Source organism: Gymnodraco acuticeps, unplaced genomic scaffold, assembly GCF_902827175.1.
Source record: "Gymnodraco acuticeps unplaced genomic scaffold, fGymAcu1.1, whole genome shotgun sequence".
In the NCBI taxonomy this organism is placed as follows: Eukaryota; Metazoa; Chordata; class Actinopteri; order Perciformes; family Bathydraconidae; genus Gymnodraco; species Gymnodraco acuticeps.
Window position 1 is genome coordinate 7,014 of NW_022991498.1, and position 18,825 is coordinate 25,838.

Consider the following 18,825-nt stretch of genomic DNA (forward strand, 5'->3'; position numbering starts at 1 on the left):
ATAGGCTGAGCCGTCACCATGATGAATGACTGTTAGGAGTTAAGGGGAGAGGCCTTAGAGCGTCACCATGATGATGACTGTTAGGAGTTAAGGGAGAGGCTGAGCGTCACCATGATGATGAACTGTTAGGAGTTAAGGGAGAGGCTGAGCGTCACCATGATGATGACTGTTAGGAGTTTAAGGGGAGAGGGCTGAGCGTCACCATGATGATGACTGTTAGGGTTAAGGGGAGAGGCTGAGCGTCACCATGAATGATGACTGTAGGAGTTAAGGGGAGAGGCTGAGCTGTCACCCATGAGATGACTGTTAGGAGTTAAGGGGGAGAGGCTAGCGTCACCATGATGAGGACTGTTAGGAGTTAAGGGGAGAGGCTGAGTGTCACCATGAGATGACTGTTAGGAGTTAAAGGGGAAGGCTGAGCGTCACCATGATGGATGACTGTTAGGAGTTAAGGGGAGAGGCTGAGCGTCACCATGATGATGACTGTTAGGAGTTAAGGGGAGAGGCTGAGCGTCACCATGAATGATGACTGTTAAGTAGTTAAGGGGAGAGGCTGAGCGTCACCATGATGAGGACTGTTAGGAGTTAAGGGGAGAGGCTGAGCGTCACCATGATAGATGACTTGTTAGGAGTTAGAGGGGAGAGGCTGAGCGTCACCATGATGATGACTGTTAGGAGTTAAGGGGAGAGGCTGAGCGTCACCCATGATGATGACTGTTAGGAGTTAAGGGGAGAGGCTGAGCGTCACCATGATGATGACTGTTAGGAGTTAAGGGGAGAGGCTGAGCGTCACCATGATGATGACTGTTAGGAGTTAAGGGGAGAGGCTGAGCGTCACCATGATGATGACTGTTAGGAGTTAAGGGAGAGGCTGAGCGTCCCATGATGATTACTGTTAGGAGTTAAGGGGAGAGGCTGAGCGTCACCATGATGATGACTGTTAGGAGTTAAGGGGGAGAGGCTGAGCGTCACCATGATGATTACTGTTAGGAGTTTAAGGGGAGAGGCTGAGCGTCACCATGAATGATGACTGTTAGGAGTTAGGGGAGAGGCTGAGCGTCACCATGATGATGACTGTTAGGAGTTAAGGGGAGAGGCTGAGCTGTCACCATGATGATGACTGTTAGGAGTTAAGGGGAGAGGCTGAGCGTCACCATGATGATGACTGTTAGGAGTTAAGGGGAGAGGCTTGAGCGTCACCATGATGATGACTGCTTAGGAGTTAAGGGGAGAGGCTGAGCGTCACCATGATGATGACTGTTAGGAGTTAAGGGGAGAGGCTGAGCGTCACCATGATGATGACTGTTAGGAGTTAAGGGGGAGAGGCTTGAGCGTCACCATGATGATGACTGTAGGAGTAAGGGGGAGAGGCTGAGCGTCACCATGATGGACTGTAGGCGTTAAGGGGAGTTAAGGGGGAGAGGCTGAGCGTCACCATGATGATGACTGTTAAGGGGTTAAGGGGAGAGGCTGAGCGTCACCATGATGATGACTGTTAGGAGTTAAGGGGAGAGGCTGAGCGTCACCATGATGATGACTGTTAGGAGTTAAGGGGAGAGGCTGAGTGTCACCATGATGATGGACTGTTAGGAGTTAAGGGGAGAGGCTGAGCGTCACCATGATGATGACTGTTAGGAGTTAAGGGGAGAGGCTGAGCGTCACCATGATGATGACTGTTAGGAGTTAAGGGGAGAGGCTGAGCGTCACCATGATGATGACTGTTAGGAGTTAAGGGGAGAGGCTGAGCGTCACCATGATGATGACTGTTAGGAGTTAAGGGGAGAGGCTGAGCGTCACCATGATGATGACTGTTAGGAGGTTAAGGGGAGAGGCTGAGCGTCACCATGATGATGACTGTTAGGGGTTAAGGGGAGAGGCTGAGCGTCACCATGATGATGACTGTTAGGAGTTAAGGGGAGAGGCTGAGCGTCACCATGATGATGACTGTTAGGAGTTAAGGGGAGAGGCTGAGCGTCACCATGATGACTTTAGAGTTAAGGGAAGAGGCTGAGCGTCACAGGATGATGACGTTAGGAGTTAGGGGGAGAGGCTGAGCGTCACCATGATGATGACTGTTAGGAGTTAAGGGAGAGGCTGAGCTGTCACCATTATGATGACTGTTAGGGGTTAAGGGGAGAGGCTGAGCGTCACCATGATGATGACTGTTAGGGAGTTAAGGGGAGAGGCTGAGCGTCACCATGAGATGACTGTTAGGAGTTAAGGGGAGAGGCTAGAGCGTCACCAGATGATGACTGTTAGGAGGTTAAGGGGAGAGGCTGAGCGTCACCATGATGATGACTGTTAGGAGTTAAGGGGAGAGGCTGAGCGTCACCATGATGATGACTGTTAGGAGTTAAGGGGAGAGGCTGAGCGTCACCATGATGATGACTGTTAGGAGTTAAGGGGAGAGCTGAGCTCACCATGATGATGACTGTTAGAGTTAAGGTGAGAGGCTGAGCGTCACCATGATGATGACTGTTAGGGAAGTTAAGGGAGAGGCTGAGCGTCACCATGATGATACTGTTAGGAGTTAAGGGAGAGAGGCTGAGCGTCACCATGATGATGACTGTTAGGAGTTAAGGGGAGAGGCTGAGCGTCACCATGATCGATGGACTGTTAGGAGTTAAGGGGAGAGGCTGCGCGTCATCCATGATGATGACTGTTAGGAGTTAAGGGAGAGTCTGAGCGTCATCCATGACTGAAGACTGTTAGGAGTTAAGGGGAGAGGCTGAGCGTCACAATGACGATGACTGTTAGGAGTGTAAGGGGAGAGGCCCTGAGCGTCACATGATGATGACTGTTAGGAGTTAAGGGGGAGGCTGAGCGTCACCAGTGATGATGACTGTTAGGAGTTAAGGGGGAGAGGCTGAGCGTCACCAATGACGATGACTGTTAGGAGTTAAGAGGGAAGAAGGCTGAAGCGTCACCATGAACGATGACTGTTAGGAGTTAAGGGGAGAGGCTGAGTGGTCACCATGACTATGACTGGTTAGGAGTTAGGGGAGAGGCTGAGCGTCACCATGACGATGACCTGTTAGGAGTTAAGGGGAGAGGCTGAGCGTCACCATGATGATGACTGTTAGGAGTTAAGGGGAGAGGCTGAGCGTCACCATGATGATGACTGTTAGGAGTTAAGGGGAGAGGCCTGAGCGTCACCATGATGATGACTGTTAGGAGTTAAGGGGAGAGGCTGAGCGTCACCATGATGATGACTGTTAGGAGTTAAGGGGAGAGGCTGAGCGTCACCATGATGATGACTGTTAGGAGTTAAGGGGAGAGGCTGAGCGTCACCATGATGATGACTGTTAGGAGTTAAGGGGAGAGGCTGAGCGTCACCATGATGATGACTGTTAGGAGTTAAGGGGAGAGGCTGAGCGTCACCATGATGATGCTGTTAGGAGTTAAGGGGAGAGGCTGAGCGTCACCATGACGATGACTGTTAGGAGTTAAGGGGAGAGGCTGAGCGTCACCATGATGATGACTGTTAGGAGTTAAGGGGAGAGGGCTGAGCGTCACCATGATGATGACTGTTAGGAGTTAAGGGGAGAGGCTGAGCGTCACCATGATGATGACTGTTAGGAGTTAAGGGGAGAGGCTGAGCGTCACCATGATGATGACTGTTAGGAGTTAAGGGGAGAGGCTGAGCGTCACCATGATGATGACTGTTAGGAGTTAAGGGGAGAGGCTGAGCGTCACCATGATGATGACTGTTAGGAGTTAAGGGGAGAGGTCTGAGCGTCACCATGATGATGACTGTTAGGAGTTAAGGGAGGAGAGGCTGAGCGTCACCATGATGATGACTGTTAGGAGTTAAGGGGAGAGGCTGAGCGTCAACCATGATGATGACTGTTGAGGAGTTAAGGGGAGAGGCTGAGCGTCACCATGATGATGACTGTTAGGAGTTAAGGGGAGAGGCTGAGCGTCACCATGATGATGACTGTTAGGAGTTAAGGGGAGAGGCTGAGCGTCACCATGATGATGACTGTTAGGAGTTAAGGGGAGAGGCTGAGCGTCACCATGATGATGACTGTTAGGAGTTAAGGGGAGAGGCTGAGCGTCACCATGATGATGACTGTTAGGAGTTAAGGGGAGAGGCTGAGCGTCACCATGATGATGACTGTTAGGAGTTAAGGGGAGAGGCTGAGCGTCACCATGATGATGACTGTTAGGAGTTAAGGGGAGAGGCTGAGCGTCACCATGATGATGACTGTTAGGAGTTAAGGGGAGAGGCTGAGCGTCACCATGATGATGACTGTTAGGAGTTAAGGGGAGAGGCTGAGCGTCACCATGATGATGACTGTTAGGAGTTAAGGGGAGAGGCTGAGCGTCACCATGATGATGACTGTTAGGAGTTAAGGGGAGAGGCTGAGCGTCACCATGATGATGACTGTTAGGAGTTAAGGGGAGAGGCTGAGCGTCACCATGATGATGACTGTTAGGAGTTAAGGGGAGAGGCTGAGCGTCACCATGATGATGACTGTTAGGAGTTAAGGGGAGAGGCTGAGCGTCACCATGATGATGACTGTTAGGAGTTAAGGGGAGAGGCTGAGCGTCACCATGATGATGACTGTTAGGAGTTAAGGGGAGAGGCTGAGCGTCACCATGATGATGACTGTTAGGAGTTAAGGGGAGAGGCTGAGCGTCACCATGATGATGACTGTTAGGAGTTAAGGGGAGAGGCTGAGCGTCACCATGATGATGACTGTTAGGAGTTAAGGGGAGAGGCTGAGCGTCACCATGATGATGACTGTTAGGAGTTAAGGGGAGAGGCTGAGCGTCACCATGATGATGACTGTTAGGAGTTAAGGGGAGAGGCTGAGCGTCACCATGATGATGACTGTTAGGAGTTAAGGGGAGAGGCTGAGCGTCACCATGATGATGACTGTTAGGAGTTAAGGGGAGAGGCTGAGCGTCACCATGATGATGACTGTTAGGAGTTAAGGGGAGAGGCTGAGCGTCACCATGATGATGACTGTTAGGAGTTAAGGGGAGAGGCTGAGCGTCACCATGATGATGACTGTTAGGAGTTAAGGGGAGAGGCTGAGCGTCACCATGATGATGACTGTTAGGAGTTAAGGGGAGAGGCTGAAGTCGTCACATGATGATGGAATGGTTAGGAGTTAAGGGGAGCGGCTGAGCGTCACCATGATGATGACTTTAGGAGTTAAGGGGAGAGGCTGAGCGTCACCATGATGATGACTGCTAGGAGTTACAGGGGAGAGGCTGAGCTGTACACCATGATGATGACTCGTTAGGTGAGTTAAGGGGAGGAGAGTCCTGATAGTCACCACTGATGATTGGACTGTTAGGAGGTTAAGGGGGAGAGAGGCTGAGCGGTCCACCCATGATGATGTACTGTTAGGGGTTAAGGGGAGAGGCTGGAGCGTGCACCATGATGATGATCTGCTAGGAGAGTTGGAGTTAAGGGGGAGAGGGCCTGGAGCGGTCACCATGATGATGACTGGGTTAGGGGTGTTCAAAGGGGAGAGTGCTGAGCGTCACCATGATATGACTGTTTAGGAGTTAAGGGAGGGCCTGAGCGTCACCATGACTGATGACTGTTAGGAGTAAGGGAGGAGGCTGAGCGTCACCATGATGATGATGCTAGGAGTAAGTTGGAGAGGCTGAGTGTCACCCATGATGATGACTGTTAGGGTTAAGGGGAGAGGCTGAGCGTCACCCATGATGATGACTGTTAGGAGGTTAAGGGGAGAGGCCTGAGCGTCACCATGCATGATGACTGTTAGGAGTTAAGGGGAGAGCTGAGCGTCACATGATGATGACTGTAGGAGTTAAGGGGAGAGGCTGAGCAGTCACCATCTGATGACTGTTAGGAGTTAAGGGGAGAGGCTGAGCGTCACCATGATGATGACTGTTAGGAGTTAAGGGGAGAGGCTGAGCGTCACCATGATGATGACTGTTAGGAGTTAAGGGGAGAGGCTGAGCGTCACCATGATGATGACTTTTAGGGAGTTAAGGGGAGAGGCTGAGCGTCACCATGATGATGACTGTTAGGAGTTAAGGGGAGAGGCTGAGCGTCACCTGATGATGACTGTTAGGAGTTAATGGGAGAGTCTGAGCGTCACCATGATGATGGACTGTTAGGAGTTAAGGGGGAGAGGACTGAGCGTCACCATGATGATGACTGTTAGGAGTTAAGGGGAGAGGCTGAGCGTCACCATGACTGATGACTGTAGGAGTTAAGGGAGAAGGCTGAGCTGTCACCATGATGATGATGTAGGAGTTAAGGGGAGAGGCTGAGCGTCACCATGATGATGACTGTTAGGAGTTAAGGGGAGAGGCTGAGCGTCACCATGATGATGGACTGTTAGGAGTTAAGGGGAGAGGCTGAGCGTCACCATGATGATGACTGTTAGGAGTTAAGGGGAGAGGCTGAGCGTCACCCATGATGATGACGTTAGGAGTTAAGGGGAGAGGCTGAGCGTCACCATGATGATGACTGTTAGGAGTTAAGGGGAGAGGCTGAGCGTCACCATGATGATGACCTGTTAGGAGTTAAGGGGAGAGGCTGAGCTCACCATGATGATGACTGTTAGGAGTTAAGGGGAGAGGCTGAGCGTCACCATGATGATGACTGTTAGGAGTTAAGGGGGAGAGGCTGAGCTGTCACCATGATGATGACTGTTAGGAGGTTAAGGGGAGAGCTGAGCGTCACCATGATGATGACTGTTAGGAGTGTAAGGGGAGAGGCTGCTGAGCGTCACCAATGATGATGACTGTTAGGAGTTAAGGGTGAAGAGGCCTGAGCAGCTCACCATGATGATGACTGTTAGGGGTTAAGGGGAGAGGCCTGAGCGTCACCATGATGATGACTGTTTAGGAGTTAAGGGGAAGAGGGACTGCTAGCGTCACCATGATGATGACTGTTAGGAGTTAAGGGGAGATGCTGAAGCGTCACCATGACTGATGACTGTTAGGAGTTAAGGGGAGAGGCCTGAGCGGTCACCCATGACTGATGACTGTTAGGAGTTAAGGGAGAGGGCTGAGCGTCACCATGATGATGACTGTTAGGGAGTTAAGGGGAGAGTCTGATCGTCACCATGATGATGACTGTTAGGAGTTATTAAGGGGAGAGGCCTGAGTGTCCACCATATGATGGACTGTTAGGGAGTTAAGGGGAGAGGCCTGAGTGTCACCATGATGGATACTGTTAGGAGTTAAGGGAAGAGGCTGAGCGTCACCATGATGATGACTGTTAGGAGTTAAGGGGAGAGCTGAGCGTCACCATGATGATGAATTGTTAGGAGTTAAGGGGAGAGGCTGAGCGTCACCATGATGATGACTGTTAGGAGTTAAGGGGAGAGGCTGAGCGTCACCATGATGATGACTGTTAGGAGTTAAGGGGAGAGGCTGAGCGTCACCATGATGATGACTGTTAGGAGTTAAGGGAGAGGCTGAGCGTCACCATGATGATGACTGTTAGGAGTTAAGGGGAGAGGCTGAGCGTCACCATGATGATGACTGTTAGGAGTTAAGGGGAGAGGCTGAGCGTCACCATGATGATGACTGTTAGGAGTTAAGGGGAGAGGCTGAGCGTCACCATGATGATGACTGTTAGGAGTTAAGGGGAGAGGCTGAGCGTCACCATGATGATGACTGTTAGGAGTTAAGGGGAGAGGCTGAGTCACCATGATGACTGTTAGGAGTTAAGGGGAGGCTGAGCGTCACCATGATGATGACTGTTAGGAGTTAAGGGGAGAGGCTGAGCGTCACCATGATGATGACTGTTAGGAGTTAAGGGGAGAGGCTGAGCGTCACCATGATGATGACTGTTAGGAGTTAAGGGGAGAGGCTGAGCGTCACCATGATGATGGACTGTTAGGAGTTAAGGGGAGAGGCTGAGCGTCACCATGCTGATGACTGTTAGGAGTTAAGGGGAGAGGCTGAGCGTCACCATGATGATGACTGCTAGGAGTTAAGGGGAGAGGCTGAGCGTCACCATGATGATGACTGTTAGGAGTTAAGGGCGAGAGGCTGAGCGTCACCATGATGATGACTGTTAGGAGTTTAAGGGCGAGAGGCCTGAGCGTCACCATGATGATGACTGTTAGGAGTGTTAAGGCAGGGCTGAGCGTCACCATGATGATGACTGTTAGGAGTTAAGGGATGAGCTGAGCGATCACCATGATGATGACTGTTAGGAGTTAAGGGAGAGGCTGAGCGTCACCATGATGATGACTGTTAGGAGTTAAGGGGAGAGGCTGAGCGTCACCATGATGATGACTGTTAGGAGTTAAGGGGAGAGGCTGAGCGTCACCATGATGATGACTGTTAGGAGTTAAGGGGAGAGGCTGAGTGTCACCATGATGATGACTGTTAGGAGTTAAGGGGAGAGGACTGAGCGTCACCATGATGATGGACTGTAGGAGTTAAGGGGAGAGGCTGAGCGTCACAATGATGATGACTGTTAGGAGTTAAGGGGAGAGGCTGAGCGTCACCATGATGATGACTGTTAGGAGTTAAGGGGAGAGGCTGAGCGTCACAATGATGATGACTGTTAGGAGTTAAGGGGAGAGGCTGAGCGTCACCATGATGATGACTGTTAGGAGTTAAGGGAGAGGCTGAGCGTCACCATGATGATGACTGTTAGGAGTTAAGGGGAGAGGCTGAGCGTCACCATGATGATGACTGTTAGGAGTTAAGGGGAGAGGCTGAGCGTCACCATGATGATGACTGTTAGGAGTTAAGGGGAGAGGCTGGAGTGTCACCATGATGATGACTGTTAGGAGTTAAGGGGAGAGGCTGAGCTGTCACCATGATGATGACTGTTAGGAGTTAAGGGAGAGGCTGAGCGTCACCATGACGATGACTGTTAGGAAGTTAAGGGGAGAGGCTGGAGGTGTCACCATGATGATGACTGTTAGGAGTTAAGGGGAGAGGCTGAGCGTCACCATGATGATGACTGTTAGGGGTTAAGGGGAGAGGCTGAGCGTCACCATGATGATGACTGTTAGGAGTTAAGGGGAGAGGCTGAGCGTCACATGATGATGACTGTTAGGAGTTAAGGGGAGAGGCTGAGCGTCACCATGATGATGACTGTTAGGAGTAAGGGTGAGAGGCTGAGCGTCACCACTGTGTTATGTAAGCCAACTAGACAGACAGTGTATCTCTCTTCCTCCTGTTACATCAGCAGATTACAAGGCATCACATACTTGAATGAATGTTAAATAAAGAATGCTGTAAATACTGCATCTCATCAGCCTGTATGCTCTGCAGAGACTGCCTTCTTCATGTCTGAATTGCAGCTGAGGTTTTATATGGCAATTAGCAATTGACTTATACAACATTCACAAGTTGTACATTTGACTCATACAATAACCCACCTTCGAGTGATGCTCTAGTTTCTTCATGTTTTAGTTTTTTTCCCCTCTTGCTTGCTCCGGACTGAAACTGTCTTTTCACTGACATCTCTTCACCTGCACTAGTGGCCGTATCAAAGCCGTGATTGGTCAGATGTCAATTCATTGCAACGGTGTCGGGTTACAGACGTGCTCCCCTTCTCACCTCTCACTCTCGCGGAGAACTGAGCTGAGAACTGCGCACAGCAGCTGAGGCCCTCTGGGCGGGGCCCCCTGCGCAAGGCGGGGCCCCATGCAGCCTGCGTGATTGGCCTGTAGGGAGGGGCGGCCCTGCATGTGTGTATTATGAGACTGTTCTGAGCCCATATTGTAAAGCACTGCTGTTTGAACCTCTGAGATCTGATTGATATGAAGGTGTATAGCCATAGGTGTCTTGTGCGCTGGGGACCCTAACTACCATCGCTCATGGGGCTCTGCTCCTGACCCTGAAGTCCCCATGTGGTCTGGCCTGTCAGTGGAGTGATGTCGACTGACCCTGAAGTCCCCATGTGGTCTGGCCTGTCCGTGGTGTGATGTCGACTGACCCTGAAGTCCCATGTGGTCTGGCCTGTCCGTGGTGTGATGTCGACTGACCCTGAAGTCCCCATGTGGTCTGGCCTGTCCGTGGTGTGATGTCGACTGACCCTGAAGTCCCCATGTGGTCTGGCCTGTCAGTGGAGTGATGTCGACTGACCCTGAAGTCCCCATGTGGTCTGGCCTGACAGTGGCGTGATGTCGACTGACCCTGAAGTCCCCATGTGGTCTGGCCTGACAGTGGAGTGATGTCGACTGACCCTGAAGTCTCCATGTGGTCTGGCCTGTCAGTGGAGTGATGTCGACTGACCCTGAAGTCCCCATGTGGTCTGGCCTGTCAGTGGCGTGATGTCGACTGACCCTGAAGTCCCATGTGGTCTGGCCTGTCAGTGGTGTGATGTCGACTGACCTGAAGTCCCCATGTGGTCTGGCCTGTCAGTGGCGTGATGTCGACTGACCCTGAAGTCCCCATGTGGTCTGGCCTGTCAGTGGAGTGATGTCGACTGACCCTGAAGTCCCCATGTGGTCTGGCCTGTCAGTGGAGTGATGTCGACTGACCCTGAAGTCCCCATGTGGTCTGGCCTGTCCGTGGTGTGATGTCGACTGACCCTGAAGTCCCCATGTGGTCTGGCCTGTCCGTGGTGTGATGTCGACTGACCCTGAAGTCCCCATGTGGTCTGGCCTGTCAGTGGAGTGATGTCGACTGACCCTGAAGTCCCCATGTGGTCTGGCCTGTCCGTGTGTGATGTCGACTGACCCTGAAGTCTCCATGTGGTCCTGGCCTGTCCGTGGTGTGATGTCGACTGACCCTGAAGTCCCCATGTGGTCTGGCCTGTCCGTGGTGTGATGTCGACTGACCCTGAAGTCCCCATGTGGTCTGGCCTGTCCGTGGTGTGATGTCGACTGACCCTGAAGTCCCCATGTGGTCTGGCCTGTCCGTGGTGTGATGTCGACTGACCCCGAAGTCCCCATTGTGGTCTGGCCTGTCCGTGGTGTGATGTCGACTGACCCTGAAGTCCCCATGTGGTCTGGCCTGTCCGTGGTGTGATGTCGACTGACCCTGAAGTCCCCATGTGGGTCTGGCCTGTCCGTGGTGTGATGTCGACTGACCCTGAAGTCCCCATGTGGTCTGGCCTGTCAGTGGAGTGATGTCGACTGACCCTGAAGTCCCCATGTGGTCTGGCCTGTCCGTGGTGTGATGTCGACTGACCCTGAAGTCCCCATGTGGTCTGGCCTGTCCGTGGTGTGATGTCGACTGACCCTGAAGTCCCCATGTGGTCTGGCCTGTCCGTGGTGTGATGTCGACTGACCCTGAAGTCCCCATGTGGTCTGGCCTGTCCGTGGTGTGATGTCGACAGAGCGTCATGATACACACCCTAAAGTAGGGCTGCTCGGTTATGGCAAACATCATAATCTCGATTATTTGGGTCAATAATTAATATCACGATTATTAAAAACAATTATCAATTTACTTTGAAAACATCAATAAAACATGTGAACAGTATGTTTTTAACAGTTGATTACCTTGAACTTTAAGTATCAACTGAAAAACCAATAAAAATAGAAAAGAAAATAATAATAACAATTAAAATTAAAATCGTTTTCTTTCTATTATGTTGTTTTCATAATCGTTGCAAGCCAAAACCGTAATTGCGATTAAAATACGATTAATTGAGCAGCCCTACTCTAAAGTCACAGTTTCAACAGTTTCCTCCATTAAATCCCAGGTTTAAAGCCTTTCCTCCTGAAACCCCCCGTGTTTAAAGCCCCTGCCCCCCCCCACTTGTGTTCACGGGTTCAGTCTGAGAGAATAAACCCACAGAATCTGAAATATAAACTCTTAATTTCACATTAAAGCTTTAAAAAGAGACGCGCTTACCGTGAGTTCAGCAGAAACACAACAAACACCGAGCCCGGAAGTGGGAGTCAGCTGACCGCCCAGCACGTGATGACGCACCACGTCACCGGATCACGTGGTGATTAACGTCCAATCAGTTTATTTGTGTTTGTTTATTCATTTTTTTGATTGAGAAAATATATTAAAATAATGTATTTTAAATAATAAAAATAGGAACAATTAGTGCAAGTGTTGTATATTCAAAACGAAACGACAGAATGGAGAAATTAATAGATACAAATAAAAAAGGGATATTAAGGTATAGTGTTTGTTATTGTGATCATGTGTTCGGACTTTATGGCCCTTTCTCATTTCTCAAACTCCCCTCCTCGACTCCTATCCTCGATACTTAGTCCCGCCCACAGGAGATGCGAGCCGAGGAACCGAGGAGAGAGGAGGGGAAGCAGCAGGCGGTTAGAGGAAGGAGAACTCCTCTCCTCTGAGCGGTCATTTTAAAGAGACGTCCATTAATGATGACAGGAGGCAGCAGCCCTCTGTCTGATGGACAGATGTGTTCATGATGACTTCTATATTTACTTTGATTCATTCACAGTGCGGTGTAATGAGACGATAACAGCTACAGATGCGGACACACACACACACACACCCCCCCCCCCCCCATCCCCTCTCTGGTCGCTACAATGAGGAAAATAAATTACGGGCCAAAGTTGTACAAGTATTAAAAGTAAGCAGAGGACACCAAACCAACTGAGACCTGTCTGTCCGCTGCATCTACGCACACACTGTACCACACACACCTACACCACACACACGCACAGTTCATAACACAGGCTACAGCCGTTGTGTATTTTATTTTGTGAAGCACTAAATTGTTTTAGAAAAATATGGACTCTTTGTTTGTAGATATCTACTAAACTACAGCAAATACAGAGAGTAATGTAGGCCTGTTATACTGAGTGATATCTATGATACACACTGCTCTGCTTTCTGTACGGACCTCACAGCTGTTCTCTCTGGAAACATCGCGTCGATGAAAGCAGTTAATAAAATAATATCCAGGGGATGCATGCAGAGCTGTCATTGGCTGAGATCAGTCCGGCCGTGCGTCACGACTCTTTGAAACATCTCTGTTCCCGGAAATACATCCACGAAGGAGCCGAGGAGGAGCCATCAGTGTATCCTCGGTTAGAGCTCCTCCAGAGAGCCTCCTCGACGCTCGATCCTCGGTCCTCGAAGTGCATTTAGAGAAATGAGATGTCCTTCAACATGGCGCGCTGAAATTCATTTCCGGGTCACTACCGGAGGACCGAGGAGTCGAGGAGTCGAGGAGGGGGATTTGATTAAATGAGAAAGGGCCTATGTCTTGAAACTAATTATTTGATGTGAATTGCTTTATCTTTAAATACTGTGATGACAAGTTTTGTTTGATGTTATTTCGCTTTCATTTTACCATTGCTCAAAAAACGCAATTTACTGAAACTCGACTCTTCTTTAAAATCAAACAAAAAAGGGTATCAATAAAAAACAAAACAACAACAACACTTTTATAAAACTATAAAAGCTTAATAATATGTTTCTGGACCAGCTTCAATAAATCAGACACATGTTTCCTAAACTTTTATTTTGACAATTTGTATAACTTTTTAACCAATAAATGAACATCTGTTTTGAATAATGACAGAAACCCTGAGAGACGCTCAGCGGCGTTTACCTCTCTTTCCACCACAGAGGGTGACAGGAAAGGCTCACTGCGTACGGAACCAAGAATCATCTTGGTTCTTGGTTTGGTACGCAGTGAGCGTACCAAACGCTCTCCTTCTGGCACGAACACACAAACACACAAACACACCAACACACGAATACATGAAGGGAAGTGATAATGACAGAAACATAGATCAGGAAAACAGCTGGTTTTAACATACATCAATAAAGTCATATTATAAATCATTTAAACAAACAAACTTTTATTTTGTGTGTGAGTGAGTCTGTGAGTGTGTGTGTGTTGGTGTGTGTGTGTGTGAGTGTGTGTGTGTGAGCGTATATGTGTGTGTGGGTGTGAGTGTGTGAGAGTGTGTGTGTGAGTGTGTGTGTGAGAGTGTGAGTCTGTGTGTGCGTGAGTGTGTGTGTGTGTGTGTGTGTGTGTGTGTGTGTGTGTCAGGGTTTGCTGAACACCCCCACAGGAAAGTGTTTGACGTGAGTCGGCCACTGAGCGGCGAGCTGGAAGAACCGGACGTCTCTCCATTCAACTCCGTCTACTGAGACTGAGACAGACAGGAAGTCATTCACTGTGTGTGTGTGTGTGTGTGTGTGTGTGTGTGTGTGTGTGTGTGAGTGTGTGTGTGAGTGTGTACCTCTCAGTGTGTGTTGGTGTTTGGAGGTACAGATCAGTCGACTGATTCCTTCGATCAGCTGACTCCTCGACTCCGCCTCCTTCTCCCTCGTCTTCTTACTGAGGAACATGACTGACACACACACACACACACACACACACACACACACACACACACACACACACACACACACACACACACACACACACACACACACACACACACACAATTCAAAAGGACTTAGGAGAAGAGACCGCGGTACTTTAGAGAATCGACTGCACTTTCACTATCCCACGTGTTTATGATGCTCCAGCGGACGTCCTGAATGAGCGTCTGCTGCTGTGGGGAAACTATGGAGACTACAGTTCTCTATACAGCGGACTACAACATGGATGTTCAATAAGAACGAGGGACTCCTGTGAACTCATCTAGAGACTCTGTGCTCTGATGCTGCTGCTTTATGCTTTATGAACGGGGACAACAGAGAAACAGATTCTTCAGGACCAAAGCTGGAATTGAAATAAAAAAGGAAAGTGAAGCTTCTGCTCGTCCCCCTCTCCCTCCGGTCCACATTAATACAAATGATCCCAATACGTATGATTGATGAAAATATCTTAAATCAATACAGATGTATTTATTATAAACGTTAGTCCTTAACATCTATCTCTGTGTATATCACCATTCAAACATCTTTTACAAGTTGAACAAACCCCACACAGCTCAGTAAAGACTGTGAGATGTTGACTTTATTTGATCATTTCAGTAAAAACTAACGTTCATATTTCTCTCTTTGATTATAATACTGATGAACGTTCAGAACAAAGCACTTTGGCAACTTACCACATACGTTTTAAAATGCTTAATAAGCACCGTAACTTTCATGATATCATTTCTCCGTCATATGCTGCGGCTGCAATGCATTGTGGGGCAGCATTTTCTCCTCTCTTTTCGGTTAGGGAGGTCCAGTGGTTCCTAAGCTAAAGGAGGTTATAAAGGACGTTTGAAACCTCCTTTCCTATCATCTAGAGCAGGGGTTTTCAAAGTGTGAGGCGCAGGCGCGCCCCGGGGGGCGCCAGAGAGCTTCCGGGGAGGGGCAGCGGGAGAAAAGAATAACGAGAAACAGCGAAATGTAGCTCATTAACTTCAGCTAACTTTATGCGAGCGGCAACATGGATCCATTTTCAGTGAAGTTACCTAAAGTGAGAGAGGAGACAGCATCTGTGGAGACCGAGTTCACCCACCTCACCAACAAGGCAGTATGCTCACTCCCTTCACCTCCACCTACCTGTGTGAGTGCTCACTCCCTTCACCTCCACCTGCCTCTGTGAGTGCTCATTCCCTTCACCTCCACCTACCTGTGTGAGTGCTCACTCCCTTCACCTCCACCTGCCTGTGTGAGTGCTCACTCCCTTCACCTCCACCTACCTGTGTGAGTGCTCATTCCCTTCACCTCCAGCTACCTGTGAGAGTGCTCACTCCCTTCACCTCCACCTACCTGTGTGAGTGCTCACTCCCTTCACCTCCACCTACCTGTGAGAGTGCTCACTCCCTTCACCTCCACCTACCTGTGTGAGTGCTCACTCCCTTCACCTCCACCTACCTGTGTGAGTGCTCATTCCCTTCACCTCCACCCACCTGTGAGAGTGCTCATTCCCTTCACCTCCACCCACCTGTGAGAGTGCTCACTCCCTTCACCTCCACCTACCTGTGTGAGTGCGGGTTTTCCGCATTGACTTTGATCAAAAGCAAGTGCCGGACAAGCAGGGGCGGATCTACCGGGGGGGCATGGAGTGGCAACTGCCACTCTAGAAATAGCCTTGCCACCCCAGCTGGCAGCTTTGTTTTGAAAGAAAAGTTGTGGCTCATCGGACATTTATGAGAGAAAGTCTCTAATGTCCGAGTGCAAGTGAATGCAGCACAAGATGCACGTCATGTGACCCCTCCCCCAGTCCTGGCGCGAGCGTGGAAATGTGATTGGCGGCGATTTCATTTGAACCGGACGGCGCAAAACGAGAAGCATTTCGGATCCAAGCAGACGGAAGGAATGAGGTGCGGTCTACGATGACAGAGAAGAGCCTGTCAGTGCGGCTGCACTCAGCATTGAAACAAAACGCACTAAAGCTTTGGATCTTAATAAGTTTGTGAGGCGTGTTGCTGAACAACATGGTAATCACCACATTCAGCTGTTATAGGCAACTTGATGCTCTGCTCACGGATGACTCGATGAGCGTAAACAACTGTTAAGATGATGAGCTTACGTGTGTGAATATGTATTTTTCTTTGTGGGGTTCTGCCCCCAAAAAACACTGTTAAGTCCTGAGAAAGTCAAATCAGACGGTGTGTACAACTACACTGCCCACAGAAAGTAACCACTTAGAACCAGACGTAAGGGCTTTCCACTGGATCATAATACCCCTGCATTATAGCAGCAACAACAACAACAACAACAATAATAATAATAATAATAATAATAATAATAATTGGGAGGGGGGCGTGGCTGTTCTTATGTTCTCTGAGGCTCCCCTTCCCACACTTTGAAAGCCCTGGTAGGATCAGCTCTTATCCTGGCTGCCACTGAGGGACCTTCGGGTCATTTCACTCCGTCAGGAAGGTTCCTGAGAGAAACTGACTATTCGACTGCAGCCCCCTGTCCTGTTCCAGTTAGGGTCCCTCTTCCTCCCCTCCCTCCTCTTCCTCCTCTTCCTCACCTCTCTTGTTCTTCTCTCTGGTCACCACCGTCATGCTCATCAGCTCGCCCCCCCCACTGATCCTGGACACCTGCAGGCAGCGGAAGTTACTCTTCAGGCTGTTCTTCATCCCAACCTCCCTCCCTCCTCTTCCTCCTCCTCCTCCTCCTCCTCCTCCTCCTCCTCCTCCTCCTCCTCCTCCTCCTCCTCCTCCTCCTCCTCCTCCTCCTCCTCCTCCTCCTCCCTGGCTCCAGTAGTCGACCTGCAGATCCTTCACCTCCCCCAGACAGCTGCACAGAGCGAGGAAGAGGAGGAGTTAGGATTCTTATCTTATAGTCAGATCATAGAGTCCTGCTGTGAACCTGAGATGTTGAGACCCCACAGTGTTATTACATTACATGACATTACATTTAGCTGACGCTTCTATCCAAAGCGACTTACAGCAAGATACAAACTTGAAGAAAACAGAATCATATACAGTGGGGCAAAAAAGTATTTAGTCAGCCACCAATTGTGCAAGTTCTCCCACTTAAAAAGATGAGAGGCCTGTAATTCACATCCTAGGAACACTTCAACTATGAGAGACAGAATGGGGGGGGGGGAAATCCAGGAAATCACATTGTAGGATTTTTAATGAATTCATTGGTAAATTCCTCGGTAAAATAAGTATTTGGTCACCTACAAACAAACAAGATTTCTGGCTCTCACAGACCTGTAACTTCTTCTTTAAGAGCCTCCTCTGTCCTCCACTCGTTAACTGTATTAATGGCACCTGTTTGAACTCGTTATCAGTATAAAAGACACCTGTCCACAACCTCAAACAGTCACACTCCAAACTCCACTATGGCCAAGACCAAAGAGCTGTCAAAGGACACCAGAAACACAATGGTAGACCTGCACCAGGCTGGGAAGACTGAATCTGCAATAGGTAAGCAGCTTGGTGTGAAGAAATCAACTGTGGGAGCAATTATTAGAAAATGGAAGACATACAAGACCACTGATAATCTCCCTCGATCTGGGGCTCCACGCAAGATCTCACCCCGTGGGGTCAAAATGATCACAAGAACGGTGAGCAAAAATCCCAGAACCACACGGGGGGACCTAGTCAATGACCTGCAGAGAGCTGGGACCAAAGTAACAAAGGCTACCATCAGTAACACACTACGCCGCCAGGGACTCAAACCCTGCAGTGCCAGACGTGTCCCCCTGCTTAAGCCAGTACATGTCCGGGCCCGTCTGAAGTTTGCTAGAGAGCATTTAGATGACCCAGAAGAGGATTGGGAGAATGTCATATGGTCAGATGAAACCAAAATAGAACTCTTTGGTAAAAACTCAACTAGACGTGTTTGGAGGAGAAAGAATGCTGAGCTGCATCCAAAGAACACCTACTGTGAAACATGGGGGTGGAAACATCAAGCTTTGGGGCTGTGTTTCTGCAAAGGGACCAGGACCACTGATCCGTGTAAAGGAAAGAATGAATGGGGCCATGTATCGTGAGATTTTGAGTGACAACCTCCTTCCATCAGCAAGGGCATTGAAGATGAAACGTGGCTGGGTCTTTCAGCATGACAATGATCCCAAACACACCGCCCGGGCAATGAAGGAGTGGCTTCGTAAGAAGCATTTCAAGGTCCTGGAGTGGCCTAGCCAGTCTCCAGATCTCAACCCCATAGAAAATCTTTGGAGGGAGTTGAAAGTCCGTGTTGCCCAGCGACAGCCCCAAAACATCACTAGAGGAGATCTGCATGGAGGAATGGGCCAACATACCAGCAACAGTGTGTGAACACCTTGTGAAGACTTACAGAAAACGTTTGACCTCTGTCATTGCCAACAAAGGGTATATAACAAAGTATTGAGATGAACTTTTGTTATTGACCAAATACTTGTTTTCCACCATCATTTACCAATTAATTCATTAAAAATCCTACAATGTGTTTTCCTGGATTATTTCCCCCCATTCTGTCTCTCATAGTTGAAGTGTACCTAGGATGTCATTACAGGCCTCTCTCATCATGGGAGAACTTGCACAATTGGTGGCTGACTAAATACTTTTTTGC

At 49.3% G+C, this 18,825-nt stretch overlaps 1 protein-coding gene across 1 annotated transcript in view; it reads right to left on the minus strand.

Moving 5' to 3' along the window:
- Positions 1-13,879: 13,879 nt before the first annotated feature.
- LOC117533154 (phosphofurin acidic cluster sorting protein 1-like) overlaps positions 13,880-18,825 on the minus strand; it is a gene marked incomplete at its 5' end in the record, with an annotated part of 31,630 nt that continues 26,684 nt past the window's right edge. Inside the window, 4 exon segments of the mRNA XM_034196794.1 lie at positions 13,880-14,012; positions 14,103-14,213; positions 16,790-16,909; positions 16,997-17,058. Of these exon segments, the coding sequence (XP_034052685.1) occupies positions 13,906-14,012; positions 14,103-14,213; positions 16,790-16,909; positions 16,997-17,058 (400 nt within the window).